At 45.5% G+C, this 15,287-nt stretch overlaps 1 protein-coding gene across 1 annotated transcript in view; it reads right to left on the reverse strand.

Annotated features, from left to right (window-relative positions):
- FBXO36 (F-box protein 36) overlaps positions 1-14,789 on the reverse strand; it is an 83,049-nt gene extending 68,260 nt beyond the window's left edge. Inside the window, exon 1 of the mRNA XM_007942113.2 lies at positions 14,694-14,789. Coding sequence (XP_007940304.1) covers positions 14,694-14,789 — 96 coding nt within the window. The remainder of the gene's footprint in view (positions 1-14,693) is intronic.
- Between the last annotated feature and the right edge of the window lie 498 nt (positions 14,790-15,287).

A 15,287-nucleotide genomic window follows, 5' to 3' on the forward strand; every position in this document is an offset into this window, starting at 1 on the left:
GCCTTCAACGAGATGGATTGATACGGTGGCTGCAATGATGAGCTCAAGTATAGCAGGGATTGTGGGGCTGGCGTGGGATAGGGCAGTGTTTCATTCTGTTGTGCATGGGGTCGCTATGAGTCGGAAACGACTCGATGGCACTTAACAACAACAACACTAAATGACCTTGATCGTACATGTATGTGACCTCCCATTCCTTTCCTTTATGGCTTCCAGAGATGGAGTCCTGCTCAAGGTGGGCCTTCCTACCTCCAGGTTAAAAATAAATTCTCTCTCTTTGGGTACTTTTATAGTGAGTTTGTGTGCTCACACTTAGCTCTTCAATAAAATTACTGATGGTAGGACATAGGGATTTAGTTATTTTTGTTCAAAATAGATAACCAATCATCACAGTAATTACTGAATGTTCCTTCATATCCCCATGGATTTGAAATGGCGAGTGGCTATTTGCAGATGGGGCTTAAAGGATGGGAGGACTGGGATGTGAGGAGACTAACAGGAAGTGATACAGGTGATTGGGACCACATGGACATGGACAGTGATGGGAAAGTGACAGGTGTGATTTAAGGAATCACCCTGGTGGTACAAACAGCTATTGGGCTTGGCTGCTAAACCAGAGGTTGGATGTCTGAGTCCACCCAGAGGTGTCTTGGAGGAAAGGCTGGTGATCTACTTCTGAAAAATCAGCCACTGAAACCCCGTGGAGCCCAGTTCTACTCTGGCGCTCACAGGGCCGTCATGAGTTGGAATCCACTTGATGGTGATGGGTTTGGTTCTGGTTTACTCAAGGCCTGGCATGTGTGTGGCAGTGAAGCCCCTGGTCTACTGCAATGACGCCTCGAGCCCGGAAGCTCATGGGTTACAATGATCTACAGAAAGATGTAGAAAAAAGCAAATTCACATTTTAGTATACAGCTAAGAGATCTTTTGCTGTTGTTGTTAAAAATAATTGTGAGATGCCTACAGAGTCATTACACTCATTTTCACAGAAAAGCTGAAGTTTGATGGATTTGGTATTTGAAGATGACAACGTGGTGTAGTATCTCGTGAACATTTCTTCAGTATTGGTGCTGAGTACCACGTACACTGCTGGGTGTTCTCCAGAGAGTGTTCCACAGAATCCTGGTTCCGGGTGATGCTTGGAGAAAATGGTTTGGGCGTCACATAACCTTCGGCAAAGCCTCATGCTGCATTCTCCCCTTGGGGGGTCCCTAGTGCACAGTGGATTTCAAACACTCTGCAAAACTTCAGAGAAAAGAAACAAATGCAATTTGGCGGAACCCAGGATTATCCCATCTTACTTGATCCTGAAACCTTCTTTGAGAAACACTGAGCTGGCAAGTTTAAAAACAACAAACAACACAATCCACACATAAAACTCACTGGATCTGACTCATAGCGACCCCTCCTTGGGTTTCCGAGGTGGTATCACTACAGAAGTAGATTGTCCAATCTTCCTTCTGAGGAGTGACTGGTGGGTTTGAACCACCAGCCTTCTGGTTAGCAGTCAAATGCCTTAGGCACCACGCCACCAGAGCTTGGGGAGTACTTTTTACATACATGTGGTTCTCACCAAGTCTGGGAAGCAGTCAAGGATTGAACTGTTCATTTTTCAGATGAGTTTACAGATGGTCCCTTAGGGAGGTAGAGTTGAGTCAAGTTGTACAGCTACTAACACAATCTTTGATGCAAATTCAATTTTTAAAAACACCAAACTGAGTGGCTTTCTAAGTAAGGTACAACTATTGGTCTCTCCCTGTTCGGAGCAAAGAAGAAGAAAATCAGAGATGCAAGGAAACAATTAGTCTAATGGACTAATGGACCGTGTGAACCCCAGCCTCCCCGACAATGAGACCAGAAGAACTAAATGGTGCCCAACTACCACTCCTGACCTCTCGGAAAAGGATCACAATAGGAGGTCCTAGATAGAGTGGGAGAAAGATGTGGAACAAAACTCAAAATCATAAAAAGATCAGTCTTCTCCATCTGATAGAGACTAGTGGAAGCCCTGAGACTACAGCCCTCTCACACCCTTCAGGCCTAGAACTGAACTTACTCCCATGGCCCAGCTTTCAGCGAATAAGGTCAACAGGCTTCTAAGGTGAAAAACAGCAGCAGGAAGGTATGCACCCCTTAGAATAATCAAACCTATGTGCCCAAAAGAGCAGCATTTGCCCAGGGATAAAGCTCAGGAAGCAGGAAGGGACAGAAAAGGGCAAATGGAAATGGGAAACCCAGGGAGGAAGTAGTCAGAGGGCTGTGACACTGTGACCAATGTCACAGACATCATGAATTACTGACTGGAAAACCAACCTGCTCTGGAAACTGTCACTGAAATCACAATTAAAACAAGAATGGCAGAGAATTTATACAAGCTTCTTTCTCCTAAAAGGCTATAGTGTTTTGTATAGTTTTCATAATAAATGGACTGATGTTCAAAAAATAAAAACATCAAACAAAAAGCCCAGTGCTTTAATTTTAGCATAAAAATGACTTTCCTGTAAAATAACATTTTAGAGACAGAACACATCTTATTGATCTCTTAGCCTAATACCCTTATTATGTCAACGAGGCAACTGGGCCCAGGCCAATTCAGGGCCTGGCAGGGTCAAGGCATGCAAACCTTGCAAGAGTCATAAAAGGACCCATGACTCAGTGACTCCCAATTAAGTGCTCCACTGCCCCATATAATTATGAGCAAATCTATGTCAACACCCGGTGAGACCAAATTAACTCCCCGGATTGAGGAGGTGCTAATGGCTGCTGAAGGAATGCCTCACCTGGACAACAGCAACGCCAGGTGGTTGTGTAACTCTAGAATGGGCTTTAGTTGCTACTTGATGACTGGGTTTGAACGTGCTAAAGTGGGGGTATTGTCATTTGTCAGAATTTGGCCACCTTATTTGTATTATTTCATCTCTCTCCCCCACGAGAGTTAATTTTACATGTGAATTTGGTTAGGCTATGCTGCCTAGCTGTTTGGTCAAACACCAGGCTGATGTGGCTGTGGGTGTATTCTGTAGATGTGATTAACATTTATACTCAGTCGGCTTTAATCAGAGTACCCTTGATAATGTGAGTGGTCCTCATCCAATTCTCTAAAGACCTTAAGAACAAAAACAGGTTTCTAAAAGAAGGAGGGTTCTGCTTCAGGACTGTAAAAACTCTGAAATCCTGCTGTTGTTTCCAGCCTGCTGGCCTACTCTCTGGATTTTGGACTTGTCAGCACCATAACCTCATGAGCTAACTCCTTAAAATAAACCAACTCCCTCTCTCTGTGTATGTACATACATAAACATACACAGGTAGTCTCTGGCCACAGTAAGTCGGTTCTAACTTAAGTCAAACCAAACCCAAACCAAACTCACTGCTGTTGAGCTGCTTCCGACTCCTAGTGACCCCTCCTCGGGTTTCCGAGGCAGTATCTCTACAGAAGTAGATTGCCCCATCTTCCTTCCGAGCAGTGGCTGGTGGGTTTGAACCACCAGCCTTCTGGTTAGCAGTCAAATGCCTTAGGCACTACACACCAGAGCACTTCTTTTTTATTTTTATTTTAAATTAATATTGCCTTTTATATCATTACAGGTAGTCCCCAACTTTAAACATACCCTAGCCACTCCTCGGAAGGAAGGTTGGGCAATCTACTTCTGTGGTAATACTGCCTCGGAAACCCAAGGAGGGGTCACTATGAGTCAGGTCCAACTTGATGGCACATAACAACAACAACAGTGATGATGAACCACAGCCGTGACTGTCTTTTTTTCCTCAGTACATGTTATTGTTAGTAATATGTACCCCAATCAGTGGTGCAGCACATAATTTGCTGATGTCATCATTCTCAGATGTTCACTGCTATGATTTATAAAGATATTGATAACAAAAGACCGTAATAACGAAAACTTTTTTAAAAAATGAGGTACTCGACTTGTGTTAGAACCGACTTACAATGGAGTTGTTGGCACAGAATCCCGCTGAAAGTTGGAGACCATGTGAATCTTTATAAATCCGATCTTTATTTAATAGTCTTTAGAGGTTGGAAACATTACATGAAAACATCTGTGGGTGAACTTCTGAGAATGATGACATCAGCAAATGACATGCTGCAACACTGTATGGAGCACATACTACTAACGATAAGATACACCCAAAACACAAAACACACACAACAGACGGTCGTTAAGAGCGGTTTGCTGTAACTAGGACATGTCCCAGGTGAGGAAGGCCTGTACCACGTATCTATATACAGATACTCAGATACGCTACACAGATATGCTATGGCTTCTTTTTCTCTGGAGAATGCTGACCGAGACAGTCTCCCAAGCGCCAGGAATCAAAGGGAATTTAAACTGTCTGACTAAAAACAAGTTCACAACTCTTTAATTGGGCACATCCTGGAGTGTCACGGGCTGGGAGTCATTGTTTTAATGGGTGTCAGACATGAGGAACAGAAGCAGAGTAAGCCGAGGCTTACACACCTGGTCTTACCTGTAGGGCGGGAAAGGTATGTTTACCACAGTAGCTCCTGTCAGAAGGCGCAGGTGAAGATGAAGTGCCTGCAGGAGGGAAAACCAAAACATACCCTGGCAAGTGCCTTGAGCGGAGTTGGCGGAAGGTTCTAAGATGCAAAGCTTATCCTTAAAGGGCAGAGAGGAGGAGGAGGGACTTTGAGAGACAGACAACAGAACAGCTGAAAAGAAGAGAGTGAATCAGATATAAACCTGGGGAAGAGGAAAAGAACTGGATGCAAGTATATTAACTTTGGGACTTTAAAAGGAGCAGCACTTGCCCTGTGTGGAGACATTTGGCTGTGGCCGGGTGCCCATGGGCTGAATGGGCACCACTTAAGTCTAGAGAAGCACACAGGTCCGTTGGTGGGAATGTTTTATTAGAGACAAAACAAAAAACCAAACTCACTGCCGAGTCGATTCTGACTCACAGTGACCCCCACTGGTTTTCCAATGCTGTAAATCCTCACGGAAGCAGACTGCCTCATCTTCCATGGAGTGGCCAGTGGGTTTGAACCACTGACCTTTTGGTTAGCAGCCAAATGCCTTAACCACTATATCACCAGAGCTCCTTCTAATAGACAAGGGAAGTACAAAAGACAGGAAGGAAGAACATATGTCTCCCCTGCTTTATCTTCACCGCATATGTGTCTCTTGGGGAGCTTGTGTGGGAGGCAGGGCTAGGGCAGAGCATCTGATTGCTGACCAGAACGCTTAGGGCTTTAGGGGTTCCTGGGTCTCCTGGAGGAGGATCTGGTAGTGCCGTGGTTAACACACTTGACTGCTAACCAGAAGGTCGGCAGTTTGAACCCACCATCTGTTCTGTGGGAGAAAGATGAGGCAGTCTACTTCAGTAAAGATTTTAAAACCAAAAAACCAAACCCATTGCTGTTGAGTTGGATCCGACTCACAGCGACCCCTCCATGGGTTTCCGAGGCAGTATCACTACAGAAGTAGATTGCCCAACTTTCCTTCTGAGGCGTAGCTGGTGGGTTTGAACTGCCTGCCTTCTGGTTAGCAGTCAGATGCTTTAGGCACTACGCCACCAGCCTCAGAAATCTTATGCGGCAGTTCTACTTTATCCTATAGGGTTGCTATTAGTCAGAATCGATTTAAAGGCAGTGTGTTGGGTTTGGGTTTTGGTTTGGGGTCTCCTGGGGAGCCCTGGTGGTGCAGTAGCTTAGTGCTCAGCTGCTAACTGAAAGATTAGTAGTTCGAATCCACCAGCAGTTCCACGGGAGAAAGATGTGGCAGTCTGCTTCTGTAAAGATCACAGCCCTGGACACCCTATGGGGCAGTTCTACTGTGCCCTCTAGGGTTGCTGAGTTCAGCAGTAGTGGGTCTGGTTTGGGTGGCTCTCCTGGCAGACTCCTTGGGTGGTGTAAATGGTTAATGTACTTGTACTTGGCCCTAAACAAAGGACAGAGGGTCAAGTCCCCCCCAGGCACCTTGGAAGAAAGGCCTGGCCATCTCCTTTTGAAAGATAAGCCACTGGAAACCTATGGCGCACAGTTCTACTCCGACACATATGGGGTCACTATGACTTGGACTCAATTCAATGGCAACTGGTGGCGATAGTGGTATTTGCTGAAAAATACTAAGCTGCCTGATACTCCATTCAACTCTCGGAGTGTGCGACACAGTGTTTGTCTAATACGATTTTAACATCCTTGAGAACTGATGCTCTTCAAGCTTTATCAAGGGCCAAGTGAATCCACCCAGTGGACTGTCTTTGCTTATTTTACTTTCCACATCTCTGTTAGCTCACTAGTATCATATCTCACTCCTTACAGCGCAATAGAGAGCTAACTTCTAGTTTCTCAAGAGTTACTCATCACCTGTAGTTTTTAAAAAGTGAGGTTGGGAGTTGCCAGACACTAGGAAAACCCCCAGTTGCTGATAAGTCAACTGCGTGCGACTCACAGTGGCCCCACGTGTCAGAAAAGAGCTGTGCTCCCAGGGATTTCAATGGCTGATGTTGGGAAACTGATCGCCAGGCCTTTCTTCCACGGCACCTCTGGGCAGACTCTAATTCCATCCTCTCGGTTAGCAGCAGAGCTGGCACCACCCGGGGCCCCCTTTCTAGACACTGAAGCCTTCTTGAAGTTCCACAAGTAATCATTAACCCACATGGATCCCCTCTAAATTTGTATACTTATCTCCCCCGCCCCCCATTAAGAACAATTGTTTGGGGACACAATTATTAATACTGCTCCACAAGTGAATGTAAGAGGTGATCAAAGGTGGCACTGGTGAGACAGGCAGAAGGCCACGTGTGGCCCAGGGCGATGCCTCATACAAAGGGTCACCTGTTCCTTTTCTCTTCATTGCTTTCTCTGATCATAAAAAAGAACTTCTAGTTATAGGTACGTCAGATCTTCCAGGCACATGCAATGCAGAAAGTGAAAGCAACCTCTAAGAACTAATCATTCCAACTATGCAACACTAAAGAATAATGTAGAATCTGCAAAACACCGCATAACGTGGATGAACTTGGAGGACATTATGCTGAGTGAAATAAGTCAGTCACAAAAGGACAAATATTGTATTAGTCTGTTATTGTAAAAGTTAAGGAAAGGTTTATCTATTGGAGGACATTTTCTTTGTTGGTTACCAGGGGTGGGAGGGGAGGGGAGGGAACGCTGTTAGATAGATAGAGATAAATATTGATTTGGGTGAAGAGAAGGGCAATGTACCAAATGGGAGTGACCAATATGGCAGCATTGAGGATGAGAAAGACAGAGAGAGTTACATGGGCAGTACAGACAACAAATATGAACCCTTTTGCATATACAGTACGGAGTTGTCAGTGAAAGCAAACATGGGTATAGGGACGGATAGATGGGTGAATAAGCTAAACAATTAGGTATGTCTAAATGGAGAGTGTATCCAAGATCATATATAGGGTTGGCAGACAATGGGCCTATAAGTTCATGTGAATGATCAGAATTCCCAGGTGTATAGTAGAGCTGACAAGGGGCAAGGTTATGGTCATTGCTTGGTCACAGCCAGCTACCCAGAAGGACCGAGTAGTTGATCCTGCGGCCTTGGGACCATAGTTGCAGGGGACATCAAGCTCAATTGGCATAACATACTATACAAAACATTGTTCCACCTACTACTTTGGCGAGTAGTGACTGGGACCTTAAAAGCTAGGAAGCTGCCATCTAGATGCAACAACGGGTCTCTCCTCATCAAGAAGAAAGAAGAAAACCAAAATTAATGGAAACAATCAGTCCTAGCGACTGGTACACCATCCGATCTGCAACCTATACAACTATGAGACCAGAAGAACTAGATGGTGCCCAGCTACCACTGCCATCCACTTGGAAGGGATGTAGGAAATCCTGCATAGAGAGGGAGAACAATGTGGAACAAAACTCAAAATCATTTGGAGGCAAAAAAAAAAAAAAAAAAAGAAGGTGGGGACCAGGTTTGCTGGTCCAATAGAGCCTGGTGTAACCACTGAGACTATGGCCCCTAGCTGCCCTTCAGGTCTGGAATTGAACCCACAACTGTGGTTTCCAGCCAAAGTACAGGCATGTGAGTTAAACATTTACCTCAAGTAGACACACGCCCTGGAGAGAACAATCATGGGAGAAGGAAGGGCTGCTTATGCACAGGGAGAAAGCTCAGGGTGCAGAAGAGTATGAAGGGATGGACACTGGGAGGAGGTAACTATGGGGAGGAAGTGGGAGGGGAGCTGTTGCATTGTAAATTTTGGTCAATGACATGAGACAAAGTGTATGTGAACTGCTGTATGAAAAGTGAATTTACTCTGTAAATCTTCACCCAAATCCAAATAAAATTAAAAAAAAAAAAAAAGTAAGAACTAATCATTCCAGCCTTTTCTCTTACATTTATTTTAAACTTAGTGTTTATTTAAACAAAATAGAAGTTTATTTTTAAATAGAATCATACTATTTTTAACCCAGGAACTTGCTTAGGATTTTTATTTGGTCTACTGAGTAAATACAGATCCACCACACTGTTTTTAAAAGGTTGCACAGTATCCTATGGTATGAATGTATCATCAAACAAACCTACTGCCGTTGAGTTGATTCCAACTCACAGCGACCCCCATGGGGTTTCCAAGGATGTAAATCTTTACAGAAGCAGACTGCCTCATCTTTCTTCTGTGGATCCGCTGGTAGGTTCCAACTGCTGACCTTTTGGTTAGCAGCCCAGTGCCTAAACCACAGCACCACCAGAGCTCCTTCAGTGTATCATAAAAAAATTCACTGCCATCTAATTGATACCAACTCAAAGCAACCTTACAGGACAGAGCAGAACTGACCCATAGGGTTTCCAAGGCTGTCAATCTTTAAGGAAACAGACTGCCTCATCTTTTTTCTGCAGAGCGGCTGGCGGGTTCAAATCACAGTTGAGACAAGTAAATGTCTACGTACTCATTTGTCCTTGGTGCACATTCTTGCATAGATACCCTTGTGCACAGGTGAAAGCATTTTTGGTGCGTAGAATCCTGGAAACGCACTTGCAAAGGGTCAATGGGTGCATGTATTTACATCTTTATTAGACTGTGCTAAATGTCCAGTCTTTGAACTTGGCCTATAGTTTGAACCGGTACAAACTGTCACTGGCCCGATTCTTTGTTGATAAGTCCCCAAACTACCACCCAGCAGATGGAGTCTAATTTCCTTTAGCTCCTTCTTCAAAGCCACCAAGATGATAGCTTCACCTCATAGGCTGGTACCAGACCTCGGGCATTTGCACTCTAACACATTTCAAAAGAGAGCTGCCATTTTTGGGGGGTCGAGGGGCAAGCATATGACTTTCGGGGTTTTTTTCCAGATGACACAGACTTCAGCTACCTTCTTGGCTGCGGTGTTGAGCAGGAGCTAGCAAGACAGATAAAGGAAGACGGACCTTGGATCCAACCAACTCTTCTGTTTTCCTTCTGCTGAGTGGCTGTGACATGTGGGTGCCCTTGGGACAAGCACCTGTGGTATTAGCTTCAAGCATGGTATTAACTTTAAATGTCAAACTTACATTTTTAATTAAACACCATTTCTCCCCAGAAGTTTTACACACTTAATTTACTTTTAGTACATTTTGTGGAAGGATTATGGACTGCTTTCCACGTGTTCTCAGACTTATGAAGGGACATAATCTGTACTTCCTTGTCTGCCGACACTGGTCTACTCAGCACATGGTGGCCTGGAAGGCTCTGACACTTCTAGCACTATTCCAGTATTAGTCTCGTCACATATATCACCAGTTCTGGCCACCCGAAGCAACATTTCCACGTAGAGAGGACAAAGATGACAGAATTCAGGGGTAAAATGCAGTGCCTTCTTGGGTCGAGTCAGAAGTGCTGCTTGCTTCCTCCAGACTCACAGATTTTAAAGTGTCTGTACTATTTCTTAACTTGATACTCATTTATGAACATCCTTTCAATGTACAAAAAGGGTTCATACAAAATTTAGACCATATAAGTGTTCCTACAAATCAAATCACTAGTTATAGTGTCCCTGTGGTACAGTGAAATTACTTGGTATGGCTTTTCTAGCCATAGTCTTTGTAATTCCCACTGGATTACTGGGTGGGACCATGCAAATAAGGTGTGTAGAACTCTGATGTTGGGATTGGTTAGTTTTGTCACTCTGCCAGGCTTAAAATGAGCCTTCCTAGAGGCAGAGAAGGGATCTCACTGCCATCAAGACAGAAGAGCTGGAGGTGAAGTGGAGTGCGTCCTTGCACCCGATATCCATGTGCTGGACCTCCTTGGCTGAGAGATGCCCAGCTAAGGGAGATGCCGGGGTGAGACAGAAACTTCCAGGTGAGAGAGAACATCCAGGTGAGAGACAGCAGCAGTGGAGCCAAGAGACAGGAAATGGAGTGGCAGGCTTTCTGGCCCATGGGGTGAGGAAGCTGTGTGCCCTTGGGCAGGAAGCTTGCTGGTGGACCTATCTGCAGAGGTTAAAGAACTTTGTAACACTTGCCTGAGCAAGGCAGAGGCCAGGCCCAGAGGCCAAGGGCCAGAGAGGCATGCCTGAATGCATAGCAGAAGGGAGACTGTCCTGATCTAAGAACCGTATCCTGAGCATGTTCCTGAACCTGAACTGTAGCCTGTTACTTCCCTAATAAACCCATAATCTTGAGTACTGTCTGAGTTCTGTGTGGCTGTTACAACAAATTATCAAAACCAGCAGAGAAGCAGTGAGTGCCCTAGGAGGAACAACTGATGTCAGAATTGGTAAAAGGCTGGAAGGTGGTGGTGTTTGGCCTCAGAGGAATAAGCCTTGGGCTGTTGATAGTGATTCTGTCTCCCTCTTGTGAAGTTAGAAGAGGTCACAGGCTGCCCCCCCCTCCCCCTGCCCTTTGTGTACATCATAAAAGGTGGGACTTGGGTTCATTGATTTTTCCTAGAATCTACAACAGTACCTAGCACATAAAACCAAACCCAAACAAAAAATCCCACTGTGGAGTCAATTCCAACTCATAGCGGCCCTGCAGAAGAGAGCAGAACTACCCCATAGGGTTTCTAAGCCTGTAATCTTTACAGAAGCAGACTGTCACATCTTTCTCCTACAGAGGGGCTGGTGGCTTTGAACCATGACCTGCACGTCAAGTACTTTAACCACTGTGCCACCAGTGCTCCCAGGCACATAAAAGGTGCTCACTAAATACTTGTTAAATGAATGATCAATTATTTGACGGAATCACCTCACATACTGCATCCCATAGTAAATGCCAAGTTGCTCATTGAAATTAAGGAAAGGCTCTTCCTTTAGGAACACGATTTGAGATTTTCTTAGAAGTTTTGTGTGAAACATCCTGGCCTAAGTAATATTCGAGATTCTTCCCAGCTCTGACATCATATGAATACTACTTCAAAGAACTAGAACTGAGTGTAAGGAAAAATGTTACTGCTGTTCTTAGGTGCTGTCAAGTCAGTTCTGACTCATAGTGACCCCATGTATGACAGAACGGAACACGGCCTGTGGTCCTGCAGCATCCTCACAACTGTCGCCACGCTTGAGCCCATCATCACCACCACTATGTCAATCCATCTTGCTGAGGGTCATCCCCTTTTCATTACCAAGCGTGATGTCCTTCTCCAGGATTGGTCCCTTCCAAACTAGAATGAGCACAATGCAGTGACTCTTTGACTCGGAGAGGGCTGCACTATTGTTCTAACCCTAGGGTCATCAGCATCATGATCAGATTGGAGAGTGAGTCTATGATGACGCCAAACTATATTCTGAAAGCTCTTTTTCGGGGGGGGGGGGCGGAATCCATGGCCTCAAGTTGGTAATTGGGAATGCTTCTAACCCATTGCTATTGAGTCATTTCAACTCGTTCAACTCAATGCGACCCTACAGGGCAGAGCTGAACTGCTGCAGAAGTTTTCCAAGGCTGCCATTTTTATAGCAGCAGACTGCCACATCTTTCTCCCACAGAGCAGCTGGTGGGTTAGAACCACTGACCTTTAAGTTAGCAGCCAAAGCACTTAACCACGGTGCCACCAGGGCTGCTTAGAATGCCACTAGCAGCATTAAAAAAAATATATGTAAACGTTTTCCAGGGTTCCTTGGAAAGCCACTGGAAGCATTAAAAAATATGTAAACATTTTTAAAGTTACTGCATAAGCAAGAAGGCAAAGGAAACACTCATGTTTAACAGTCATGTTACGGACCACGCCGTTGATGGCAGGGCCCTAATGTGAGAGAAGTCTGCCCTCAAACCCACATCAGAGGTGCAGTTCTTCAGTTTTAAAGCTAAAAAAATACATGGTGAAAAAGGGAGAAAGGAAAAGAAAAATGGGAGGGAAATTGAGGAAAAAAGGATCCACCTAAATTTGGGGCACATTTTGAATAATATACAACATTGCTTGGAATAAAAGCAGAAGGAAAGTGACATGCAAAAAACCAAAAAGGTGCAAGAAACATTTTAGAAAGTCACTCCAGGAAAAAGTCCAGTTTATAAAACACAGACTCTAATTCTAGTCTTTTAGTATTTATTTGCATCAGGCCACCTCTTACTGGATGTTTAGTTTCCTGCGCTGAGACTTCGAAAAATTATCCTATGGTTGCAAAGTACCATTTTCTCAAGACAGTTGACTGAAAAGAGTATTTTTTGGCTTGCTATTTTTTACAACAAAATTTTACTTTAAAAAGGGAGTGAATTAATCAGATTTGAGATGAACTCTTCTTGTGGAATTGTAGTGGGAATGTTCAGTGTGCTTAAAAAAAGAAATTGGATCAGCTCTTGAAAATGATTTTATATATAAGCAACTGACAGAAGGAAAACAGAGCCTGAAATAAAGGAGAGTTTTGATCTGGAAAGGAAGGAAGGACGGAAGAAAAGCAGGAGGACGGAAGAGAGGGAAGATGGGAGGGAAAGACTATAGATACTGGAGGCAGAACAATTTTCACAAAACAAAACAGTTAGAGGAAAGCATTTGTCCAAAGTAGAACCAAACGCCAGGAGCAATCCCATATTTAATTGAAAGGTATTCAACTTGTTGAGCCTTACATTAGAGTCAAGAATACTTGTACTTCCAGATCTCAAGAATAAAATGCTCCAAAGAAAAAATTTAAATGACAGAAAAGGCTGTAAAGTGAAAAACAGAACTTTGTAACTTACTTGAGGTAGGTGAGACTAAACAGAAAATGAAGTAGGATTAGATGATTTATGTTTTCTATCACTCATGTCAGAAAGGGAAGAATTATGTTACCATTATATGGCTTAAAACAAATGGCAAAGAGTCAATCACCCTAAAAAATATTAAAAACATAAATTTCAGTAGTAATGAAATCTCTTAATCGTGCCAAAAGTCTGGAAAAAGGAGTAATTAAGAATTTAAGTTTAACAAGCTGATGTAATAATGCGGGTAACATCGTGATTTCTTAGATTTTGAAAATAAACCAAACCCAACCCACTGCCATCCAGTCGATTCCAACTCCTGGCGAACCTACAGGACAAAGTAGAACCACCCCATAATTTTCAGGGTTGCTTTCTCCCCAGGAGCGGATGGTAGGTTGAACTGCTGACCATTAGGTTACCAGCCCAGTGCTTTAATCACTGAACCACCAGGGCCCATTTTATAGGAATAAATAAACCCAGACTCACTGCCAGAGTCGATTCTCACTCACCGCGACTCTATAAGCCAGAAAAGAATTGCCCCATAGGGTTTCCAAGGCTCAATGGCAAATAAAAACAACAACAAAATCTTTACAGAAGCAAATGGCTACATCTCTCCTGCAGAGCGGCTGGTGGGTTCGAACCGCTGACTTTCCGGTTAGCAGCCGAATGCTTTAACCACTGAGCCACCAGCTCCTTCTTTATAGGAATACCATCCATTAAATTGCAAGGCGGGGGCAAATACCTCGGGGCCAGGTGTAAGCTCGGCCAGGAATCAGAAACGTGTCCTGGGTGGAGGCCCAGCTTCACCGACAACTTGATCATTTCATGGACTCAATAAATCATCCAAAAAGCCCACCTTCAACAGCTAGTCATAAAAATAGGCCGATGGTTATTCACTTCACTGACAACGTAATCCTCAGTCTTATTGTGGTGGAGCAGATGTCATTATGGGTGGGGCTCACGCGCAGAGCAGCTGAAACATTTTAGTACCACCCCTCCCCGCACAGTTTCAATGGGATAGATGGGCTTCGAAAAGGAGAAAGCTTGCAAACAAACGTCCATTTCTACTAGAAATAAGGAAGTTTTGATGTGGGCGTGGTAGTCGGAAATAGTACAGCGAGATTTTTAAAATTCCCCACGAATCAATCCTACCCTGGGAAAGAGGTCGTCTCTTTCTCCCCTCCCCTGAGGGATCCTCCTCGGGACACTTGACTGACTTTTTCTTTCCCTCCTTCCCCGGCTGAAGTGAGGCGGCACGGAAGCCGGAACGCCTGTTTTTCTCTTCGCGCGGAGGGAACTCTGCGGGTAGGAACCCGGGATCGCGGGAAGGGAGCGGGGGACGGGCAGGGGAGGCAAGCAAGGCTCTCCAGGGGCGGGTCGGGCTGGGGGGAAGGAAGGAGCACGCAGGCAGACGGGCCGAGGAGGCCGAAGTGACGAGGGAAATTTCCGGGCTTCGGAGCTGGGACAGAGCGCTTCCGGCAGGCCTCGCTCGCTCTCGGCCTAGTGGGGCTTCCGTACCCTATCCCAACGCAGTGGTTAGGGGGTGAGGAGAGAGGGTAAACCGCGGCCTGCACTTGCCTGGGACCTGGTGACCAATAACTGGTAATAATCTTTGCTCGGAGCCGGGCCTTGTCCTCCAATTTCGAACAGAGTCTCTGGCAGCCACGACGCCATCTTGGGACGCCACCGCCGTCGCTAGGACAACCAGGAAGGGGCGGGACTTGCTCGGGGTCATGGGGCCAAAGCCCTAGTTGAAATCGAGCTCGGCTTTTGAGCTCTAGGAGGTGTGTGTGGGGGGCGTTTCTAACTTGGGGTAATCGTCTGCTCTTCCAAGGGTCTCAGGGAACCTTGATCCAGGAAATTTCCATCTCGAGGCCCCGGGTGACCTGAAAGGGAATTAGTTCCTGCTACCACAGAGGGGAGGGGGGGTGACCCCGGCGGAGGGATACCAAACGAAGCTTCAAAGCCTCCTTCCTGGTCCCTTGAAGGGATCGGGAGGAGATCGGAGGACGCGGGGGAGTCGCGCCGGGCCGAGGGGGAGGGAGGGGCGAGGTGATGGGCTGCGAGTAGGCAGTCGGGCCTGTCCCGCGGACGCGCCCGTACGCGAAGGGCAAAGTAGTTCCCGGGAGTGTCGAAGCTGGCGGGGTGGGAGGCGGTGCGGGCGGAGGCGCA

Source organism: Orycteropus afer, unplaced genomic scaffold (assembly GCF_000298275.1).
Source record: "Orycteropus afer afer isolate SDZICR_OR568_19922 unplaced genomic scaffold, OryAfe1.0 scaffold00006, whole genome shotgun sequence".
NCBI lineage: Eukaryota > Metazoa > Chordata > Mammalia > Tubulidentata > Orycteropodidae > Orycteropus > Orycteropus afer.